Source organism: Glycine max, chromosome 2 (genome assembly GCF_000004515.6).
Source record: "Glycine max cultivar Williams 82 chromosome 2, Glycine_max_v4.0, whole genome shotgun sequence".
Taxonomy (NCBI): domain Eukaryota; kingdom Viridiplantae; phylum Streptophyta; class Magnoliopsida; order Fabales; family Fabaceae; genus Glycine; species Glycine max.
This window is the reverse complement of record NC_016089.4, coordinates 47153617-47176190: the sequence shown is the minus strand read 5'-3', so window position 1 is coordinate 47176190 and position 22574 is coordinate 47153617. Positions and strand designations below refer to the sequence as shown.

At 32.5% G+C, this 22574-nt stretch overlaps 2 protein-coding genes, 1 long non-coding RNA gene and 1 other non-coding gene across 6 annotated transcripts; 3 read left to right on the top strand and 1 right to left on the bottom strand.

The window, feature by feature from the left end:
* Positions 1–3256: 3256 nt before the first annotated feature.
* On the top strand, positions 3257–4855 carry LOC102666681 (uncharacterized). 2 transcript variants are annotated; one of them, XR_001385903.3, is made up of 2 exons: positions 3257–3420; positions 3867–4855. It is a non-coding gene; the product is annotated as an uncharacterized lncRNA (long non-coding RNA). The 2 variants fall into 2 exon arrangements; XR_001385902.3 differs by having other exon boundaries at positions 3257–3436.
* A 2010-nt stretch (positions 4856–6865) lies between these two features.
* On the top strand, positions 6866–15290 carry LOC100817465 (nucleobase-ascorbate transporter 1). Of its 2 annotated transcripts, XM_014770133.3 has the most exons (15): positions 6866–7206; positions 10204–10301; positions 10402–10581; positions 11648–11842; positions 12029–12129; positions 12216–12291; positions 12821–12880; positions 12964–13151; positions 13241–13337; positions 13614–13700; positions 13876–13934; positions 14040–14131; positions 14299–14376; positions 14462–14622; positions 14811–15290. In XM_014770133.3, the coding sequence occupies exons 1-15, from the start codon at positions 7023–7025 to the stop codon at positions 15021–15023; spliced, it is 1869 nt and encodes a 622-aa protein (XP_014625619.1). In that variant the 5' UTR covers positions 6866–7022; the 3' UTR covers positions 15024–15290. The 2 variants fall into 2 exon arrangements, with proteins under 2 accessions (XP_014625619.1, XP_003519453.2); XM_003519405.5 differs by lacking the exon at positions 11648–11842 and having other exon boundaries at positions 6875–7206.
* MIR5380C (microRNA MIR5380c) lies at positions 8293–8385 on the top strand. Its single transcript, NR_126808.1, has one exon. It is a non-coding gene; the product is annotated as a microRNA MIR5380c (primary transcript).
* Positions 15291–18994: 3704 nt separating the features above from the next.
* Positions 18995–22315, bottom strand: LOC100800924 (MDIS1-interacting receptor like kinase 2). The gene is made up of 2 exons (XM_006576051.4): positions 19608–22315; positions 18995–19495 (listed from the first exon to the last, which is right to left on the bottom strand). Exons 1-2 carry the CDS (start codon positions 22294–22296, stop codon positions 19131–19133), a joined length of 3054 nt encoding a protein of 1017 aa, XP_006576114.4. The 5' UTR covers positions 22297–22315; the 3' UTR covers positions 18995–19130.
* Between the last annotated feature and the right edge of the window lie 259 nt (positions 22316–22574).

The following is a 22574-nucleotide window of genomic DNA, read 5'->3' as shown; positions in this document are numbered from 1 at the left end:
TACCAAAGTAATCAAATATTCCTTTTGTGTGTGAACTTAAAAATGCCCTATACAGATTGAAACAATCACCAAGAGCTAGGTTTGGAAGATTTACAAAGTCTATGAAGTTTTTCAGTTACACACAAAGCAATTTTGATCATACCTTGTTTCTCAAGCATAATCAAGGTAAAATCAATGCATTAATAATACATGTTGATGACATGATTGTGACCGAAAATGATCCTGATGAAATTTTAAGCTTATAGAGACATTTAGCTTCTGAATTTGACATGAAACAGCTTGGAGATTTCAAATATTTTTTAGGGATCGAAGTTGCAAGGTCCAAGCATGGTATCTTCCTTTCTCAAAGAAAGTATGTTTTAGACTTGTTAGCTGAAACAATAATGCTTGTGTGTAAACCAATTGATACTCCTATAGAACAAAACCACTAGAATTTTCATTGTGTTGATGCAACCAGTGTAAATAGAAGAAGATATAGAAGGTCTAACGCTGACTACTTCACTTTTGTGGGAGGAAATCTAGTAACGTGGAGAAGTAAAAAAACAACAAGTAGTTGTTAGATCAAGTGTGGAAATTGACAGACATTTCATCAAAGAGAAGATTGAATATGATATTATTATTGTCTTTCCTTTTGCAAAATCAAAACAACAACTTGTTGATATGCTAACCAAGACAATAGTATCCAAGATCCTTAGTAATTCTCTTGACAAGTTGGAAATATGTGACATTCATGCACCAACTTGAAAGGGGGTGTTAGAATCCATTAATGATAGAGATTAGTTATGACTTGAATTTAAATTATAATTGATCCAAATCCCTCTATATTTCCCCTTTTATATTTGTGAATCTATTTTGATATTTTGTCCTCAATAATCATAGAAAAATTATAAAGAAAATCATGTATTTATTCACTGTTTCATATAATGAAAGTCTCCCGATACCATTTTCTTAATAGAACCAACTGACATAATATTATTTTAACTTAATCAATGATTTCAAGTTTAAGCTTGGATATACAATTATATTTAATAAATTACTTCAATGAATAGCAATATTTAATAGCTTATTTTTTCAATCCTAAATTTATTAAAAATTGCAAATCAATATTGTTAAACTGTAAAAAATGAACATTATTTTAAAAATATTATTTATAATGAAATATAAATATATAAAACTTTATTTTTTTTAATTTATCTTTTACGTATTTACATTTTTTTGTTTACGTTCAAGTGAATTGAGGAATGCGGAACAAAATGATAATAGATGAGAGCCAGGGTCAACTATCAAGAGTCCAGACTCCTTTTATTTTTTTTGTTTTATATTTTGGGCTCATATTATAGTTCGGCTATTGTATCTAGCATCCCAATTATTGCATTTTGTACCTTCGGTTTTTGTTTTAAATTTACATTCTCAAATAGACCTTTCCAAATGTAATAAAAGATATCTGATTCAATAACGAGAGTGCAGAATATAAATGCCTTATAGTTTTTGTCCTGAAATCTGTTTTTTTTTTTTTTTTTTTTATGCATCCTTTGTTTTCAATGCAGACTCCAGACTGTGTAGTGTAAACAAACAAAAATAGGCCTAATTTTGTATAAAAATTGGGCCAACTCAACTGAAAATAATAATTTATAGGGCCATCTTTGATCTTATTTCACCCGTCTACCGATTATAGTTTATTTGGCTTATTTGGTATCTTTTAATTTAATGAAATTAATTTTTTTCTAAAGGTTTTTGTTGAAAAAAAATCTATTAAGAAATTTCATATAAAATAAGTTAATACAAATACATTGATAATAGTGTTACAGGGAATGATTCACCTTTTAAGAAAAGAATATTTGAATAATTTATCGAATATAAATCAGTCATCAAGTACATTTAATTAATTTTTAAAAAAATTATCATAAACACAGTAATATTTAATCTTTCCGGAATGCGAGAGACATAAAAAAAAAGTTAATTTTAACCGTATAATTATATACAAATAGATAAAGTTATTTAATTACTTTTAATTATTCATAATAGTCATGTCCAAATGTAATATAATTGTGTCCCGTATAAGATACACACTATTTTGTATAACAAAAGAAGTGAAAATCACAACTTTCCATCGCTTTTATTTTTTGTTATATGGAGTATTACAAAAAAAAAAAAATCTTTCTTTAATTTAAATTTAATTTTTCTCCTTTTAATTTTACTCGAATAAAATAATTAAGAAAAAAATAACACATTCTGTGATACTCTTTTGAAAATATTCTTTTTAGGTTTAATTACTCGGTATCAAGACATTCATATATTCATATGGAAAATAATAGAAGTTATGATTTTTTTTCATCAAAAGAGACTAACCATGATTTCCATTAAGACAATAGTATTTTTTTAAATCTTATTAATTAAATTTTATTTAAAAAAATCTCAGCCTTATATTATATTTCGAACACTTTATATTAGTACTTAATAGCATGACTCAATACATAAATATAATTGATGTGACAAAATTTTAAATTGAGACTTAAGATTTAAATATATATATCTTTTAAATGAATCATATGATAATGACTCACAAAAAGAATATTAAGAGATGATTTCATATTATAGTGCTTAAAAAATAAAATTCCAAAATAAAAAAGATATATCATATTTTTTAAAAGTTAAAATAACGAGTCAAGTTTTATGGTAACAAGTTTAACAAATTGCTTTCGTAATATTTTATAATATAATATAAGTTAAATTTTTAAAAAATGAAATATGATAGGAGTTATTTTTAAGTATTTAGTCAATAGTAGATGCTACTTATTCTTTTGACTTTGTCCCACCAATATTTAAGTAAAAAAAAGTATTTTTTATTGCATCATCATGAAGGAATGTTCCATATGTATTTAAGGCATGTTTTATAAATATTGTATTTAAAAAGTGTCAAACACACTAATTCACCCACACATCTTTATGATCAATGCATGTTTAACAAGTGTTTGACATGTCAATATATCAACTCACTAATGACATGACATTTTGTTCATGGCATGCTTGACAAGTGTTTAAAACATTATCATGTTGACTAACTGACATGTCATTTTGTTCAAGGCATGTTCGACAAGTGTTTAACATGCTAATACGTCGACTAATTAATACATCATTCTGTTCAAGGCATACTTGACAAGTGTTTGACATGCCGACACAAGTTCTGCAAACGTGTCTATGATTTAGAGAACTATTAAGTATATATGAAGACCATCCTGGGTCTAAAGTTAGAGAAAATGTAGAATTTTATGAGATAAGCCAACTCAACGCTGCAATCAAATGAGTAAATTGTGATTAAAAAAAATGCTCCATTGCTTTGGGCATAGAAGAGCATTGATGTTGCACTGAAGATGGTCACAGCGTGAGAAAATCATTATAATTTTGGGTTGGTTGTTCCTGGTAGGTGTCATAAAAGGTAACCTTAATCCAATTTTTTTATATATATTTATGTATGAGATGTGTAATTAAAGAATTTAGGATTAAATGCACAATTGAAATTTATTCTATAAAGAGAATGCATAGGGGCTCAATAGATAAGTAAGTTGACCATGTTGCCTGAGGATAATGTCGATTCGACAAGTGATTGTAAATAATTTTGTCTTTGGCCTTCTAGGCAAATAAAACACCTACTCAATCTATACATTAATTTTTGTTCTTCTTATTGATCCACATCTAGATCTGTATATCATCGTCCTCTCTACTCACTCTAACTAGTTATTGTTTCTATTTTTCACAGGCAAAATTATCACTTCCTAATTTATTGAGCCCCTATTGTATATTGTGCAATTAATCCTGAATTCTTTGATGACACATCTCATACATAAATATATACAAATTTGGTGCAGGGTTACCTTTTAATTTTATGATATCTACCAGCACAATCAACCTGAAAGTGTCATGCATCCCTTACTCCGTGGCTTGCTTCAGCGCGATGCTAGTGTTCTACTATTCCCTCCTAAATCCACCTCCTGAACCTCCTAGTACTCAACATTTTCACGTTATGTGAAAATTTGTCAAATCAAGGTCAAATGAAAATTTAACATGAAAGAATTCATGCCCAAGATACAAACATAGTTGGCATGAAGTTCTTGGCTCCTTGTATTTTAATCAATGGTTTGATTTGCTTTAAGTAAATTTTGAGTTTTCAATTGTGGTGCTCGACTTTAGCCGTGCAATTTAGACTATGTGTCGGGATGTTGACGTTTTCTTTTCGTTCTCTTTCTTGTAGGCTCATTGTGAATGCCTTGTCTTGCAGCTGAAGTGTGAAGGTATCCTACTAGCATTTCAAAATTATATATTGAAGCTGGGAACAAGTATGATGATTCCTTTAATAATTGTTAATGGCATGGGAAGAAGTGATCGATGTGTGCTGAATTTCTGCTCGTGTAAAACAATTAATTCTTGCTTTTGAAACACATTTTTTTTTCCTGATATTTACTTTGTTACTGGTTTGGTTTGGTTGCTCGATCATATATAACCAGGGTGATAAGGCATGGTAATACAAACTCTCTTCTTGCAGCTGATATTCACACACTTCTCCAAACACTTTATTGAACCAGATTGCCTACAATAGTTGGAGATTCATCTGCGTATGTGCTTCCAATTGCAACAAATTAGTGACCCTCATGAAGCAAGTTTCTTCATTCCATTTGTTCATCACTGGCAATCTGAGAGCACATTAAGCTATGCATTGGTTTTTTAATTTGTAACTTGTAACATCTAATAATTGATTATGTAACGCAATGATAATCATTTGTATTTGTAAGTTTTTTTTTTTTTTTTGAGTTTTATCAGACTTGTACTCTTTATGGTATATGACAAAGGGGTTATAATGTATATTCTTTCAAATGCGTACTGTACCTGCCAATGATTTTGTAGTTTTTTATGAGATTAGGAGCTATGGTTGATTATTGGTATATCTTGATAGACCGTATTAACTATATGGTGGCTATCTAATGCGTTAATAATTCTATAATTGGACCCTTCACCATCCTTATCAAGATGTGAGGATCATCTAGGTTAAACTTTTTTTCTTAATCTTATTATGATATATTTTTTTAAAATAATAAAGATAATGGATAAATTATTAATACAGACTGACATCACCAATCCGCTCTAATTTCAAAGGTGAATTTAACTTTTAATTTTATATGCCTTTATGAATATATAAATTGATAGATGCCTAGCTATCAATAATTCTGATTCGATACATTAAAATCAAGACAGAGAGAATTTATATAATAAAAAAAGGAAGACATAGAACTTTAATGATAGAGATTTTCATTAGAGAGAATTCAAGTAAAAAATTTAATTAAAAGAATTCATTTTCATGTATGTACATGGGAATTTGGGTCCCCTCATGTCCATTTCTGTCTAATAAAAGCTTAACTCTTAATTAAAAATAACAGAAGAGTTATATCATAGAAAAGGGAGACATGGAATTTTAATGTAAAGCTTTTTACTAGAGAGAATTTAAGTGGAAATCCTAATTGAGAGATTTCATTCTTGAACTTGTTTACCATTATAATTATAATAATTAATGCACTCTATTTAATTTCTATGATGACATTTTTTATAATACAAAAACAACATTTGATACTTTACTGACCTAACTAGTCTATAACTTGATTATCTGAGTTATTAGTGGTTAATAATTTAGATAACTTAAAGTTATAAGCTCAGCCAATACATTTTTTTTTGGGTGAAAGACAGGGTCTAAGCCCCTAGAGAAAAGATATATTAAAACTCATGAGGATAGCAAAATGAAGTTATATAAGCAAGAACTAATAAGAAAATAAAAGATGACATATGATCATAAACTACTAAATCATCTACTTGCAAACCATGTTTAGCAAACGAATCGTCAAATACTAACCTTGGATGGAAATGATAAAATAATATAAAATGGACGGAAATGATAAAAACCTTGGTGGGATTCGAAAATGTTGATCAATCATAAAAAAAATTTAGAGATCAAAATTACAAATGTTGAAAAATTCAAAAACTAAAAATATAGTTTATCCTTTAAGAAATTACTTAACATAATTTCTAATGCTTCTAAAAACTCTTGTTTTTATTTTTTATTTTATTTTAAGCAAATCCTTAAAAGGACATTTTGTTTGAAAATCCTAAGCTGAAAATTTAACCATATATTCCACGCATCTGATGACCGTTGGGGATGGAAACAAAGTTGTTCACTCACAAAACGTAGTACCATTTCGACCAACATTATTACTTATTATCGGAGTGTTCATAAACCAATCAAAACCAATGTGAACCAAAAAAAAATAAAATTAAAAATCGAATGAACAAAAATTGTAAAATTAAATTTTTTTAATTGAATTTGATTTTAAAAACTGATATAAATCAAACTTATAGATATGCACTCATTTTTATTTTTATTACTTATATATTTATAAAATTATCATATACATGTAACTCATATCTATTTATAAAAAATATATTTAATTAAATATAATTTTATTAATTATTTGAGTTAAGATGCTTAAATATTACATTATTAATTATATAATAATATATAAATAAAATATTTGATATTTTAAATTATTTTTTTATTACATATCTTATGTATTATTTAATATTTTTTGAATTGAATCGGATCATATTGAATTATAAATTTAAACTAAATCAATTAAATAAAAAATTAACGATTAAATCATTCTTCTTTCAAAAAGGATCAAATTTAATGGGTGAATACTTACTTATTATGCATCTCAATGGGTGGCGTACAGGCCAATTAGGGAGCATAGTGAGGCACAGTGCTTGGCTGGTTTCCCCGGTGAGGACACTTCAACTTCATAGCCAAAATCAATGACCCCACACTTTCCTATTCATAAACGGTGATTAAGGGCTAGTTTCGTAAACCACGTCGAATTTCAAAACCAAAAAATAATGCTAACTAGCTTATCGATCACAATTGAGGGTGTTATGTTACACTTCCACACCCACTTCACTTTCCATTATTTGACTAATAAATATTTATGCTTTCGCTCACTTTATTGTTTCACTTTACTTTGTTCAGAATTCTTCTTCTTCCTTTCCTTTTTGTTCTTTCGATACCTCTTTGTTTCTCTTCAGAAGCTACCACAATGGCAGACATAACCCATCTCCCTATGGAACAGCTTCAGGACCTTGAATGCTGCTTAGACTCTAATCCTCCTTGGGGTATGCTCTCACTCTCCTTCATTTGTTTTTCTCTCTTATTATAATCTACCAATATAACAAACTAGCTTGTGTTTTTCTCTGCTTATCTCACTTGTCATATTTCTAAGTTTTTTCTATTCCTTTTCATCATTTTCTGTTGCCATCTGACGGATAAAGGGTGTTTTTCTTCTTCTTTTATAAGTTAAAAAAGGGTGCTTGTTAAATATTTGGATTTGAACTTAATGATCGTTAGGGGGTAAAAACCAAAGAAAGAGGAAACTTGCCAGTTTTGTAGTTTCTCCAACTTTAGTTACAAACCCAAATGGATGAAATGATAGAAAGCTTTTTTTTTTGTCTTGAAGCCATTGCATGAGCAGGGTTTTCTTCCATTTGGTTTGTTAGTTTTGAATGCGTTACTCCAAAAGTTTGAGACTAAGCTATATTGCTCCGTTTCTGGTTATATGGATTAAAAAGTTGAGATTTTTATGCTGTCTTAGATAGAGTGATTTTGAAGTTTGAACTTTTCTGTTTTAGCCTTTTTCTCTTGGGTTAGTTTTTAATAATTTAAAGATAAAAATGTGTATTATAATTTATAAGATTCTGGTCTTTTAAATAGATATATTGAATTTCACTGTTTCTCATCATCATTTTAAGTTTAACATGTCCTTTAGCGCTGTGAGATATACTGATCACTATTTCTAAGAAGGCTTGCAATCATGAGTCATAATTATTATATTGTAACAACCAATTTACCCTACTTCTTTTGGCCTGGTTAAAGGAAAAAAAGTACTTACTAATGACGTTAGATTCAGAATACTTGGTCCTACTTATTAATTTATGACTAATCTACCATTTTTACCTTGTGTTGGGGAAATTATTGCTACGAACTACGAAGCACCTACTCTGATTAAATTTTATGTAAAAAAAATCTCGGCTCTGCATGTTATATTTCATGCACTTTTTTATTCGTTTCGTAATTAATAGGATGACTCTTTGCATATAATCAACATCACAAAACTTTAAATTAAGAATGAATATATATATATATATATATATATATATATATATATATATATATATATATATATATATAGTGATCAAGTTATAGAGTTACTCTTGATCTTCACTATTCATTTTATTGAAATCTAATGATTAATCATTATATTTCAAGAAAATGAATGGTGAAGATGAAGAGTTACTTTTGGTATAAGTTGATCTCTCCTCTTTCTATATATATCTTCTAAAAAATAAGTTGTTAACCTTTCAATTTTCATATGATAATAACTCAAAAATAATACCAAGGGATCATTTCACCATGCGATCCTTACAAAAAATAAAATAAAATCCCAAGATAAGACATTCTTAATAAAAGTTAAAATAACAAGTTCTATGGTAATGAGCCTAAAAAAATAGTACAACTGTATGAGTCTCACAATATTCACAAGTTAACTTTTATTTTTTATTTTTTTTATGGTAGGCTTGTTTTAGAAGTGTTTAGCAAAGACTAGGTGTTGGTTCACTTTCTTGACCTGTGTTCATGTTAGAAGTGTCCAAGCAATGCCTGAGCCAAAAAAGTTTCTTTTTCTTTTTTCTATTAATTGTGACACCGCGTAGGGGTGTTCCACACGTATTCGAGGCATGCTTACCAATGTCACCTATGAAAAGTATCCAACACACCGACAAACTGGCTCACTAACACGCCGTTCTGCTCAAGGCAGGATTGACAAATGCCATGTCTAAAACCACATGCCAAGTTGCCAACACACCGACTCACTGACATGTCATTCTGCATATTAGTCCATACTTTATAGAATTGCTGAGTACACATAAAGATCACCCTGGCTATGGAGGTGGAGAAAATGTAGGATATGATGAGATAAGGCACCTCGATGCTGCAACCAAATGAGTTAATTGTGATCAGGAGAAGTGCTTCATTGCCGTGGGCATGGTAGAGCATTAACATTGCCCTGATGAGAGAGCTAGATAATAAGGAATGACATTATAATTTTGGGTTGATCGGTGTTGGTAGATATCATAAAAGGTAACCCTGCTCCAAATTTATGTATTTGTGTGTGAGTGTGTAGTTAAAGAATTGGAGATTAACACAATATACATAGATCTATTCTTGAAAGAGAATGCATAGGGGCTAAATACATTAAGAAGTTCACAATTGTAAAAATCAGAAATAGGAAATAGATAGAATAAACAAAGAGGATAATGATATATAGATCTAGATGTAGATCAATAAAAGAAGAATAAAAATTAAGTGCACAGATTGAGTAGATGTTTTATCTACCCGAAGTCCAAAGACAAGAAATTATCTACCAGCACTGATTGATCATTGCTGGTGGATAATTTCTTGACTTTGGACTTTTGGGTACACAAAGCACCTACTCAATCTATTCACTTAATTTGTGTTCTTTTCATTGACTAGATCTGTGTATCACCATCCTCTGTGCTTACTCTATCTATTTCTTGTTTTTGACTTTTACAAGCATCATTGTCCGCTTTCTGGTTTATTTAGCCCCTCTGCATTTCTCTCTAGAATAAACCTCTATATATTGTGTATTTAATCCTCAATTCTTTAATTACATAGCTCACACTTAAATATGTAAAATTTTGGTGCTGTTATATTTTATGGTATCTACCAGCACGATCAACCAGAAATTATCATGCATTCCTTACTCTGTGGCTTGCTTTAGTGCGATGCTAATGCTCTACTATTCTCACCTCCCAGTACTCAACATTTTTTCGTTCTGTGAAAATTTGGCATAACAAGCTCAAATGAAAAATTAACATAAAAGAATCCATGCCCAAGATACAAACAAATTTGGCATAAAGTTCTTTGTTTTTTGTATTCTAATCAATGGTTTGATTTGCTCCTAGGTAGTTTTGAGTTTTCAATTGTTGTACTCTACTTTAGCAGTGCAATTTAGACTGTGCGGTGGGATATTAATGTTTCCAATTTGCTTTACATTCTCTTTCTTGTTGGCTCATCGTGAATACTTTGTCTTGCAGCTGAAGCTATCCTATTAGCATTTCAAAATTATATATTAATGCTGGGAACAAGTGTGATGATTCCATCATGGATTGTTCATGCCATGGGAGGAAGTGATGTATGCTGAATTTCTGCTTGTGTGTAAAACAATTGTTGCCCTTGCCACACATTTATTGCTGATATTTACTTGTTAGTGATTTGGTTTCTGATACAACCAGGGTGACAAGGCACGGGTAATACAGGCTCTGCTCTTTGTAGCTGGCATTAACACACTTCTCCAAACGCTTTTTGGAACCAGATTGCCTACAGTAGTTGGAGGAGGTTCATCTGCGTATATATATCCTATTGCTTATATTATCACTGACTCATCCTTGCAACAAATTAGTGACTCTCATGAAGTAAGTTTCCTCATTCCCTTTCTTCATCACCGGTAGTTTGAGAGCACATTAAACTATACATTTTTTTTATGTGTAACATCTAATAACCATTTGCAATGATAATCCTTTGTCCTCTGTTGATTTTGGAACCCTGCATACCTATATATAACTATAAGCACTGAATCCTCTATGGGAGCTTTTAGACTCACCACAATCCTAAACATATAACCAATGATTTATTATTCTGGACAAAATTCAATGATTGTTCTTGAGTGAAACATACTGTTATTTTAGTTGTAGATATGCTAATTATTGATCACCGGAAAAATCAATATTTAGTTTTTACCAACTTTGCTATATCCATAGTATGAGATTGTCACTTGCCAGTGAAGTTTAAAGTGAGAATCCACTGGTTTTATGCCAAATGGTAATAGGTAAGCCCCAGACTATGAAATTCAATTTTAGTGTAAAGAAAAATGCTAGCAGCCATGCTCTTTCAAGCACTCTATATTATTGTTTGAAATTTATTGGGATTCACGAAATCTTATGGATCCTATGCCTTATTCATTGAGTTATGAGTCTCACATGATTTTGAGTCTCAGTAAATTTCAATCAATAATAGTGTGTTCTACTTACTAGCATTCCTCGCAGCATATAATATTTTTGCTATCATTTATGATTTAAACTTCCACTAAATATGTGGACTTGGTTTTGGATTGATGGCATATAATTTGGGATTGATAAGAGATCAATAATAAAAAGGGTGTACACCAGTTGAAATAGGCAGTGCACAGAGGATCATATCCATCTCTAATTGAATGAATTTGATTGGTCAGTATTGGTTTGGAGTAGTTAGAATGGGAGGGGGAGGTTAAATAGGAGTAGGAGGGAAAGGATGAGGTTGGAATGTAATTAAGGTTGGAATCGGGGAGAACTTTTGGCTATCTTGAATACCCTGTGGACTAACACATTGTATTTCATCTTCTTCTATATCACCTTGATCAGAGTAAAAGCCTACTGAATAATACATCCGATTCTTCTTTGTTGATGACTATATTTTCCTCTGTACTGGTTTGGTTCTTATCAGTTGTTGTCAAAGCTTTCCACCACGTCTCTCAGCTGCAAACAAGCGACACAGGTAGTGGCATCAGCATTGCAGTGTTGTTCTTGGACTAGTCAAAGGACTAGTACACTGCAAGCCCGAATGGGTGCTGGGACTGTGGAGTGTGGTGTGATGTTAGGATCCAATTGCAAGATATGGGACTTGAGTCCTACATTGGAAGTATGAGATTTTATTGTGAGGTTTTTAAGTCCTTAGGCTCTCTAATTAAAATTAGTAGCTTTTGTTGTGTGGTTCTCCTAAGGTTCTTATCAGGGAGCAACATAAATTATATAAATTTTCTTAGAAATGCACTTAAATTTCTTTCTTATTTGGTTTAAGAGATCCTTCCATTTGATTGGTTTGCAGAGATTTATACAGACAATGCGAGCAATACAAGGAGCTTTGATTGTAGCATCAAGTATTCAGATAATCCTGGGTTACAGCCAAGTCTGGGGACTCTTTTCAAGGTATACTAGTAACATATGACATGTTTGTGAGTAGAAAATTTCTAAATAAAATTTCAAGCGTTTCTTTTTGTGAATCTTCTCTCCAGATTTTTCAGTCCCCTTGGCATGGCACCTGTAGTTGGATTGGTTGGATTAGGATTATTTCAACGTGGATTCCCTGTGGTAGGTGTGGCTCAAATCTCCATCTTAATTGTCATATCTTTGTACTAAATTTTTGACAAAATGGTCTTCTATTGACAGCAATTTATGTTACTGCAATATTATCATCTAGGAGAAAGTTTGTTCTGAATGAAAATATTTAAGGAACTTGTCTTGAATCCAATCTATGAGTTGTCACCTATTTAAGTGACTTCAATTTTCAATGCTGAATTTTGATCCTTGTTTTTAGTATATATGCATTGAGGGCTTTGTTTACTTTTCATCTTCTGAATTATTTGGTAATGGCATATGCTTAATTTGTATACAGATGTTGGTGACATTTTGATTTTCTGTAGAAAAATCCTTTTATTCAACATGCTAACTATATTTCTGAATTATTTGATAGTGGCAATGCTTAATTTGCATGCAAATATTGATGGCATTTTCATCAGAATCTTGTAATTGGTCATGCTCACTATTGCTTGATAGATGCCATACTTTCCATATCATCTTCATAAATTTATTCAATGTTCTTTGTTATCTTCTTTTTCAGTTGGGGGACTGTGTAGAAATTGGTATACCAATGCTGTTGTTAGTAATTGGTTTGTCACAAGTAAGTGCTTTAACTAGAAAATCATGGTTTGCATCAAATTAGAATTCTTTCCCTAAGACAAACAATTTTGCTATAAATTGCAGTATCTAAAGCACGTGAGACCATTTAGAGATATCCCTATCTTTGAACGATTTCCAGTGTTGATTTGTGTCCCATTTGTTTGGATCTATGCTGTTATCTTGACTGCCGGTGGAGCTTACCGACACAAGTCTGACATAACACAACATAGTTGTCGAACAGACAGAGCAAATCTGATATCAACTGCCCCATGGTATCTTAAAAAACATGTTTTAATTTCTTCTAATAGGTTCAAACTTCAAAGGTTTTGCTGATTTCTGTGGTTCCTTCTTCTTGTACTAGGTTCATGTTCCCATATCCTTTCCAATGGGGTCCACCTACATTTTCCGCTGGCCATTCATTTGCTATGATGTCGGCAGTTATTGTCTCAATGGTGGAGGTATCTATTTTCGTTCCTGATTTTGTTTTTATTTTTCTGGTTGACTTCAGTCTCACCTGCAGAGTTTTATTGTGTTTGTATGTTGTATCCCAGTACTTGTTAGTTGTTACTGTAGATTCATATTTTAAAATTTGACCCAAGGGATCTCAGACACCAAAAAATCCACAATGAGTAAAGTAACTAAACACTAATTACAATCACCATAAATTGTCTCATGGTATTTTAGTGAATTTTCAACAATGCCTTTGCATCTTGACCATGCACTTCTTATTGCAGTCAACTGGTGCATACATGGCGGCCTCTCGGCTAGCAATTGCTACTCCACCTCCTGCTTATGTATTGAGTCGAGGCATTGGCTGGCAGGTTAGTTACAAGGCACGTGTCATTTATTATTATTGAATTGCCTAGCTTATGCCTGTGCATTAATTTGAATAGTTTTAAGACTTCAATCCTATGCACAGTCATTAAAAGTTAAAAATATTGTAGAGGTTGATATTCATATGACTGAGAGATGGAACTGATTATTTATTTTTTCCAGGGGATTGGCGTCTTACTTGATGGTCTTTATGGAACAGTGATTGGTTCCACTGTTTCTGTGTAAGTCTAACTCTTCATTGAGTTTTAACTGCACCTGCTTCTTGTGCATGATCCATGTATCTTTCTATCGTAGCTTGATGAGCATCGTGGTTGTTTATTCTATAGGGAAAATGTGGGACTCCTTGGACTAACCCGAGTTGGAAGTCGCAGAGTTGTTCAGATTTCTGCTGGCTTTATGATATTCTTCTCTATTTTAGGTTGGTAGAAACAAATCAAAGATGAGCCCGGATTACACTAGAAGTAAACCAGTTTCTCATCATGTTATCCATGGAAATTGTTTTACTTTATGATAACAATTATAAACTAGAAAAGATAGTTCCACTTACCTGAAGTTTTTTTTTTCTTTTTCTGCCATCATCTGTAGGAAAATTTGGAGCTGTGTTTGCTTCAATACCCTTCCCAATATTTGCTGCACTGTACTGTATTCTCTTTGGCCTTGTGGGTATGTCATATATTCTCCAGCGAGATTTCATTGCAATACATTACTCTTGTTCCTCTATTTAGAACTGCTTTCCCTTGTTCATCAGCTTCAATTGGAATATCATTTCTTCAGTTCACAAACATGAACTCCATGAGAAATCTTATTATCATCGGGCTCACACTTTTCCTTGGAATATCTGTTCCTCAATTTTTCAATCAATACTGGACTCTTTCACGACATGGCCTTGTTCATACTAATGCTGGATGGGTGAGTTTTACTTTTCCCCGGCCATCTATATTATGCTTTATCAAATAACGTGTTACTGTCATGTTATATGTTTTAAGACTTGAAGAAATTTGTACATTCAAATTTGTACTCAATTTTATTTCATTTGTCAATATCAATAGCCTTTTAGTAGTTTACTTGCTCTTAATGCAAAATTTTCATCTTTGCAGTTTAATGCATTCTTAAATACCTTATTCTCCTCACCTCCAACAGTGGGTTTGATAGTGGCAGTGTTGCTTGACAACACTCTTGAGGTAGAAAGGTCAAAGAAAGATCGAGGGATGCCATGGTGGGTGAAATTTAGAACATTCAAAGGAGATAATAGAAACGAAGAATTCTATACTTTGCCATTCAATCTCAATAGATTCTTCCCACCTACTTGATCTTTTAATGAAGATGATCAGGGTAGGTCAGATTTTGTTGGATTTGCACATTCCAGCATTCATGAGTTAGGACTAACAAAATTACTTTTCCTTAACTACCATTCAATTTTTTTGTTGACCGCATTTGAAATCTTGGTCCAACAGTGGATTCTAATGCATTTGGTCCATGCTCCATAGGTGCAATAATTGCTACTTGCTAATGAGTAATGAGTTATGTTCCAAGATGTACATGCCTCAACAACTGAATTTTAGTGAATTTACTGTATAGTTTTCTATGATGGTCCTTCTAACATGGAATCTTTTTGTTTTACGTACGATTCTTGATATTTCATTTGCAAACATTAATAGAAAACAGAGCAGAGTTTGCATTTACTAAAGGTAAAAAAAATTGCTGACTGAAACGTGCTAAAAGCTATAACCTAACTATTCACTCATGCCTGGCTTCAAGGACAGTCTTTATTATGCAAGGGTATCTGCAACAAAATTACTCTGTAATATGAAATGATTCCTCTGACTAAATCCTTGAATGGCACATGTTATGATACGCCATGTTCAAAGCCTAGAATGCTTACTAGAGTCTAGAGGCATATTCTATAGGTGGATAGCCTTCAACATTTTTTTTCCTCAATGTAGTTCACTTCCCTTCTTTTATTTAGAGTTGTGTGACTGTTATTAAGGGTTTGTTTGATTCAAGAAAGTGAATGGGAGGAAAGAGTATAAGTTTATATAATGCTTACGTGGTTTGGTGGTAAGTCTGCCTACCTAAGGTAATTAAAGTGTAAGTTTGACAAAAACGTTCGACATATAAATATCAAGAAGGATTAGTTTTTGATTTCTTTTTTCTGCTGTTCTTTCGTCTTTCAATATTTCCAAACAGTGTAAGGATAAAATGAATGAGATAAAATGAATACAAATTATAAATACATGAAATTAAGGTAAAGAACTCAGTGCCCTGTTTGTTTCATGTTTTTAAAACTGTTTTAGGAAAGAAAATCATTTTTATAAAATAATAAAATAAATAATAGGCTCAGAGTGTTCTAACTATAAATAGAGACATATTAGGTTAATTTTGATATTTACTATATATTTTTATGTTTTCTCTTCCTCCGAACTTCGTTTTCCTTTCTTTCTTTCCCAAAATTCTTTGTTTTTCTCTCATACATCCAAACTTGTTTTAATAAAACTAAGATCTCATACTCGTTAACCATTGGATCATCCTAAAATTTTGACACCATCTTAGGAACTCATTTTTGTACATCCTCACCGTTGGGATTTGTGAAATAATTTCTTTGGAGAGATAAATGCCCCTCGCACAAAGATAATGAAATTAAGGTTATAATCCCTACTTCTCTCTAACGCCTGAAAGCCTAGAACAACCAGAGCAAAAACTTGAGTAATCTTAGAGAGCCTCTAGAGATGCCTTTATCACTACCAGACTACACATAAACCTGCTTAGAGTTAAAGAATGAGCTTATCGCAATTGGGGTTAAAATGAACATGTGTAGGGATCCTTAAAGGATCAAATTGGGATTTATTTTGGGATGTTTATTGTATTTTAATTCTTCCTTTATGATTATAATTACAAGATTATTGTGTTTGACAGACCAATTGATGCCCTGATGCAAATTGGTTGATAAAATTGAGTGCTCTTAATGTTTTCTTGTTTTTTACCTATGAGTTTGATTCCTTTAATTTTGTTACACTTATGTAAAATTGTTTGGGGGGTTTAATCATATGAACATAACATGAGGCGTGATAGTCTTGGGATTATGGAAGTGTAATGAACTATGGGTAAGTAACAAGTTGAGTATGCGTTAAATTGCAAGATCGCACATGTATTGAGATGCGTGCATTGAGTTGTGGTCTATGAATTACACAATCACACAATTGTAAGATCTTTTAAGGGTGATGAGTATTGTGATGGGATGCACTGTGGGAATCCGACGAGTTGAATCACTTTGAGACGCGATAAGTTAAAATGATTTTGAAAATAATTGAGTAGTTGTGGGTATTGCGTAGTTCATAGGTAAAGTTTGTATCTATGCCATGTATATATTAATATTGTGTGATGTGTATACAATTCATAAGGTGTGATAACATATTATTTGGGATTATAACATTATGATTGAGATTGATTTTATGTGATAAATTGAGTATGCGTTGAATTATAAGATACATGTGTATTGAGATATTGTACGCATTGAGTTGTGAGTTATGAACTGTACAATCATACAACTGTAAGACTCTTTAAGGACCACGAGTTAATGCACAACGAATATTATGATGGGATCCACTGTGGGAATCCGATGAGTTTAATCACTTTGAAGTGCAATGAGTTAAAATTATTTTGAAAACAATTGAGCAGTTGTGTGTTTTGTATAGTTCATAAATAGAGTTTGCGTGTTAAAATATTTTTTTGGGTTGGACCTGAATCAAAAGGGAGAGACCATGACAAACTTTTTGGAGTGTCACCTTGAGGGTAAAATACACTCGGTTTGAATGTTCATTCAAGCCTATGCTGATCCCATATGGTTGGAGCATTCTCGCAAAATAGAATGACCGTGACTGGTCTTCTTATGATTTCAGCTAGTGAAAGTGTCCTAACTTCCAATGTAAGGTCCGTCTTGTCATGTACTCCTAGGTGCCCAATGAGTTTTTTCACTAACATGGTATCACATTACATATAAGACGAGTCTTAGTGTATCTGTTGCATAACGCCTGTATAATGATTATTATGACTTGTTACGTGATGGTAAATAGTGAATTGTGTGAGTGTGAGAGGTTGTGTTGTACTTGACATGTTTTGTTTTGAACATGTGATTAATGTGAAGGTGTGAAATGTAATTTTGTGATTAAATCCTTGGGACAAGTGATGTTATGCAATGAGTGGTAAAATGATGCAAATTATGCTAAGTTAAGCTTGTTATACTTGTATTATATATATACAAGCTTTTGTTTATCTCTACTTATTTAGGAATGTGATAATTCACTCTATGTGTGTTGTTTGTGTTTGGATCCTATGATGATATTGAATCTTGTGTTTGTGGGAGCAGATGGTTAGGCGGATGACTTTAAAGAACCTCGTGCTAAAGGACGCTGGGACACAACGTTCTGATAGGATGTGACATTGGGACATGAGTTTCCATATTATTTGCATAATGTTTTGAACATGTTACTTTATGTTGTTTCGCTGCTTAACTTGTTTTCCTTTTGAAAAAAAAAATTGGACGGCCTTGTTTTGGGATGGAGATGTTTTCATACTCTTATTCGATAAGTTTTAAATTTGATGATTAATGTGGATGTGAACCTTTTATCCACGTGAACCTTTTTATACTTAAAATCTCTTTTATGTAATTTTGTATTTTCGTGTATTTTATTATATAAATATGCATATCGGAGTAGAAGATATTATAATAACTACCTTAAAAGATATACTTACCATGATTTTTGATTGATTTTCCATGTATAATTTTTATTTGTACACTAAAGTGTGTATAACTTAAAGTAAAACAAAAAAAATATAAATAAAAAAGAGTGAAGACTTGATTACGATGAGTGAAACATATTCATCAAGCACCTATACACATTCTGCTTTCAGAGTTTTGATACCATGTTAAAGTATGATAAAATTCAACTCAAATCTTCAATGATCATGAATCAATTATTTATACACTCTTGTTGGAGAAATGTGTATATATTCATCAATCAATCAATTTGATTATACATTGAGTTGGTTTATGAACCAATTAAATCAAATTATACATAATTCAACTTCAACTTGTTTACCATACAAGTTCAGTTTTTAACTTTGTTCAACTTATTTGATTGATGAACAAAGTTCAACGAATCAATTATTGAATTGAGTCTTGAACTCTGTTTGAGTTGATTTGATTCATTACGGTCCTATGCAAAACCAATGCTCTAATAAATGTTTTTAGTGTCTGCTGAATACATAAATTCTAGGTATAAAATTTCCTAACTTCAACAATTTATTGCAGACAACCAATTTATTGTCAAATATTTCTAGACAAGCTTACAACACATGACTAACAGCAAAAAGAGGAAAGAAAAAAAAACATAAACTTACAATACAAAAGAAAACCAAGTTCAATGATTTTGAAGTTGTCCAAGTGCAATGGTGTCTAATGTCTCCTTCATTAAAGGTGATTTATGCATCACAAACATGTTGTACACATCTTCCATGGTTGGGCGAGAAAGTGGTCGTTCATTCAAACAAGCAAATGCCACTTTTGCAATCAAGACCACCACCTTAGCAACTGGCATCATTGGAAGAGGAAGTCTTTGGTCCAGCACATCCTTCAATAGCAAATTAGATGTTACTGGTCTTGAAGAGGGTGAACACATTGAAGAAATGAGATCGCCTGGATGATTTCCCATTATTATTTCCAAACAAAGGACCCCAAAACTGAAGACATCACATTTCTCATTCACTTCCATAGTATAAGCAAGCTCTACAACGATCAAAATATGAAAATAATATTACACAACATGTAGAAATGCTTATTATTGAAACAAATGTAAAGTTTCCTAAGATAAAAAAATAAAAAATAAAAAGGGCCTAACCTGGTGCAGCATATCCATAAGTGCCTGCAAACGAACTCAAATTGCGTGAATTATGATTTAGAATCTTTGCTGTTCCAAAGTCAGAGATGCGAGCTTCAAATTCCAAATCTATAAGAACATTCTTGCTTGATATGTCGCGATGAACAATAGGAGGAGAGCAACCATGATGCATATGATACAAAGCATTTGCCACACCTTTAACAACGTTAACCCTCTTATTCCAATCAAACTTCACTGCATGTGTGTCGTTGTTTAGGACTTTATCCAAGCTGCCACCTTCTAGGAACTCATAAACCAAAAAACAATAATGCCGATGCGCACAAAATCCATACAACTTCACAATGTGACGATGTTTGATTTCTGTCAAGGCCTGAACTTCACTTGTAAAAGCCTTAAAATTACGCACTTCATTGTCCACTTCAGCCTCAAGTTTTTTCACAGCAACAATCTGGCCAGAGGGCAAGATAGCCTTGTAAACACATCCAAACCCCCCTTCTCCAATGAGATATTTGTCATCAAAATCATTTGTTGCTTCGATTATATTTTCGTACACTATTTTTCCATCATAATGCCATATGGAAAAAAGATCTTGAATTTGTTCTTCCGTGTCCTGCTTTTTTATTTTTCTTGCTCTTTGCCAATGAATATATAATGAAACTCCAATCACAAACACTATTAGCAATAGTGCACCCAAACTAATGAATAGTGCCAACATTATGACCTTTCTCTTTTCACCATTAGGATTGTGACTCAATGGACAAGGTTCCAACCCTGAAGCATTACCACACAAGCGTTTGTTTTTTTCCAATGCTTCAAATGGTGCCTTAAGGAAGGCTGGACTGTTTGGAATTGCACCCTCTAATTGGTTGTTAGATATGTCAACATTTGTCAAGCTCAACATATGCTTAAAATTACAAGGAATGGATCCAGAGAGACTGTTGTGGGAGAGGTTCAACATTTCCAATACCTTCAATTTTCCAAGTGCTGCTGGAATTTTTCCATTTAAAAAATTTCCACTAAGATCAAGATCTTGAAGAAATTGCAATTGGCTAAATTCAGAGGGAATGCTTTCCATGAATTTGTTATGGCTTAAGTTTAAGTGAATTAAACTGAGCAACCCTCCGAGCTGTTTTGGGATTGAGCCACTTAAATCATTTGTTGCAAGATCCAAGCGATGAAGTTGCTTTAAAGATCCTATTTCTATGGGAATGTTGCCTGAAAGTTTGTTGTTACTTATGGAGAGTTGAGTCAAGGAGGTCAAGTTGCCAAGTTCTTTTGGAATTTTTCCTGTTAGATGATTTGAAGACAGTTCAAGCTTTTGTAACTTAGGTGCCTGACCTAGCTCTGGGGGTATAGCACCGGATAAACTATTGTATGAAATCATTAGGCCTATGAGATCATGGCTTTTGGCCCAATTTGATGAAAGGTGGCCATAAAGGCAATTGCTACTCAGATCAATGTAGTTCAAATTTGGATATACACCAAAATCATTTGAAATATTTCCGGTCAACATATTTTCTGCAAGGTTGAGCCTAACAAGGCTGGAGCAGTTCTTCAAACTTGTTGGAATTGGACCAATGAAATGATTCTTATTGGCAGCAAAATATAAAAGTGACCCTCCAAAAATATGTTGAGGCAAAGGGCCAGTGAAATGATTCGAGCTTAGTTGTAAGTTTATTAAATTGGTAAGGTTACTTATTGCTGTTGAAAAACTACCACTAAGGTTGTTCATATGAAGTAATAGGAAGGTGAGATTTGTCAAATTTCTGAAGGTAGATGGAATAGGCCCAGAAAGTTCATTTTCTGCAAGGTGAAGCTTCTGTAGATAGACCAAGTTTCCAACGGAAGCTGGAATTGATCCAGAAAGCTTGTTTCTAGACATGGACAATTCATTGAGGTTTGTCAAGTTTCCAAGAGTGGAAGGAATTGATCCATGAAGTTTATTACGACTGAGTTGAAGTGTTCTCAAATTAGCCAAGTCTCCTATGGAAGATGGGATTGACCCAGAAAAATCATTTTTTAGCAATTTGATTATTGTGAGAGAATGAAGTCTTCCCAACTCCTCAGGAATAGGGCCTGAGAGAATGTTTTTAAAGAGGATAAGTTGTTCCAAATTTGTCAAGTTTCTAATAGTTGAAGGGATTGCACCAGAGAGATTGTTGGATGACAAATCAAGTATAACAAGATTTGTCAACATACCAATTGTTGGCGGGATGAAACCATTAAAAAGATTATGATCCATTTTCAACTGAGAAATTCTGGACATGTTACCAATTTGGTGGGGAATAGATCCATAGAAGAAGTTGTGACTTACATCCAGATTGAGGAGCTTATGAAATGACGGAAAGTTTAGACTGAGAAGTGTACCTTTTAGTCCAAAATTTGAAACATTTACAGTGCTGACAGAGTTGGATTCATCACAAACAATTCCTTTCCACTTGCAAGGGCAAGTAAAGGTGGACCAAGAAGACAAGAAAGCCTGGCTTTGGTTATCAAGGTTGGCTTTCCACTTCAATAGAGCACTTATTGCTTCAATGTCTTCATCTTCTGCAGCTTCATAGCCAACCATAACAGTAGCATTGGCAAAAGAAATGCCAGAAACTTCCAAATAAGAGAGCCTTAAAAGTGAACAGAAGAAAGTGAATATAATAATCAACTGAAACGATACAAGCTTTGTGGACATCATCATGTTGGCCTCTGAGGTAAGTGAGGAATGCTCACAAATGATTGTTCTGCTTGCCGCATTATGTAGTGCCATTGTTGTACTAGTCTGTTTAAGTAGGGTCCATTACTTGAATACTCCTTGCCTGAAAAAGAGCAAGCAGCGAGGAAAAGTGTCGTTGATGAAAAGGCCATGTTGAACGTTGCAATTTTATGACACACAAATCAAATGACTCATTCATTGTATCTTATTTTTATTTGTTGTGGTATTGTTAATCACGTCTTATTTGTTGTGATATTGTTAAT

Excerpts from the sequence above, each read along its gene's own strand:
- LOC100817465 (XM_014770133.3), top strand. The coding sequence starts at position 7,023 with ATGCTTTCGCTCACTTTATTGTTTCACTTTACTTTGTTCAGAATTCTT. Across the intron at positions 12,292-12,820 it reads TTCAACGTGGATTCCCTGTG|TTGGGGGACTGTGTAGAAAT; the intron begins GTAGGTGTGGCT and ends CTTCTTTTTCAG. Across the intron at positions 13,935-14,039 it reads ATTGGTTCCACTGTTTCTGT|GGAAAATGTGGGACTCCTTG; the intron begins GTAAGTCTAACT and ends TTTATTCTATAG.
- LOC100800924 (XM_006576051.4), bottom strand. The coding sequence starts at position 22,296 with ATGATGATGTCCACAAAGCTTGTATCGTTTCAGTTGATTATTATATTC. Across the intron at positions 19,496-19,607 it reads TTATGGATATGCTGCACCAG|AGCTTGCTTATACTATGGAA; the intron begins GTTAGGCCCTTT and ends TGATCGTTGTAG.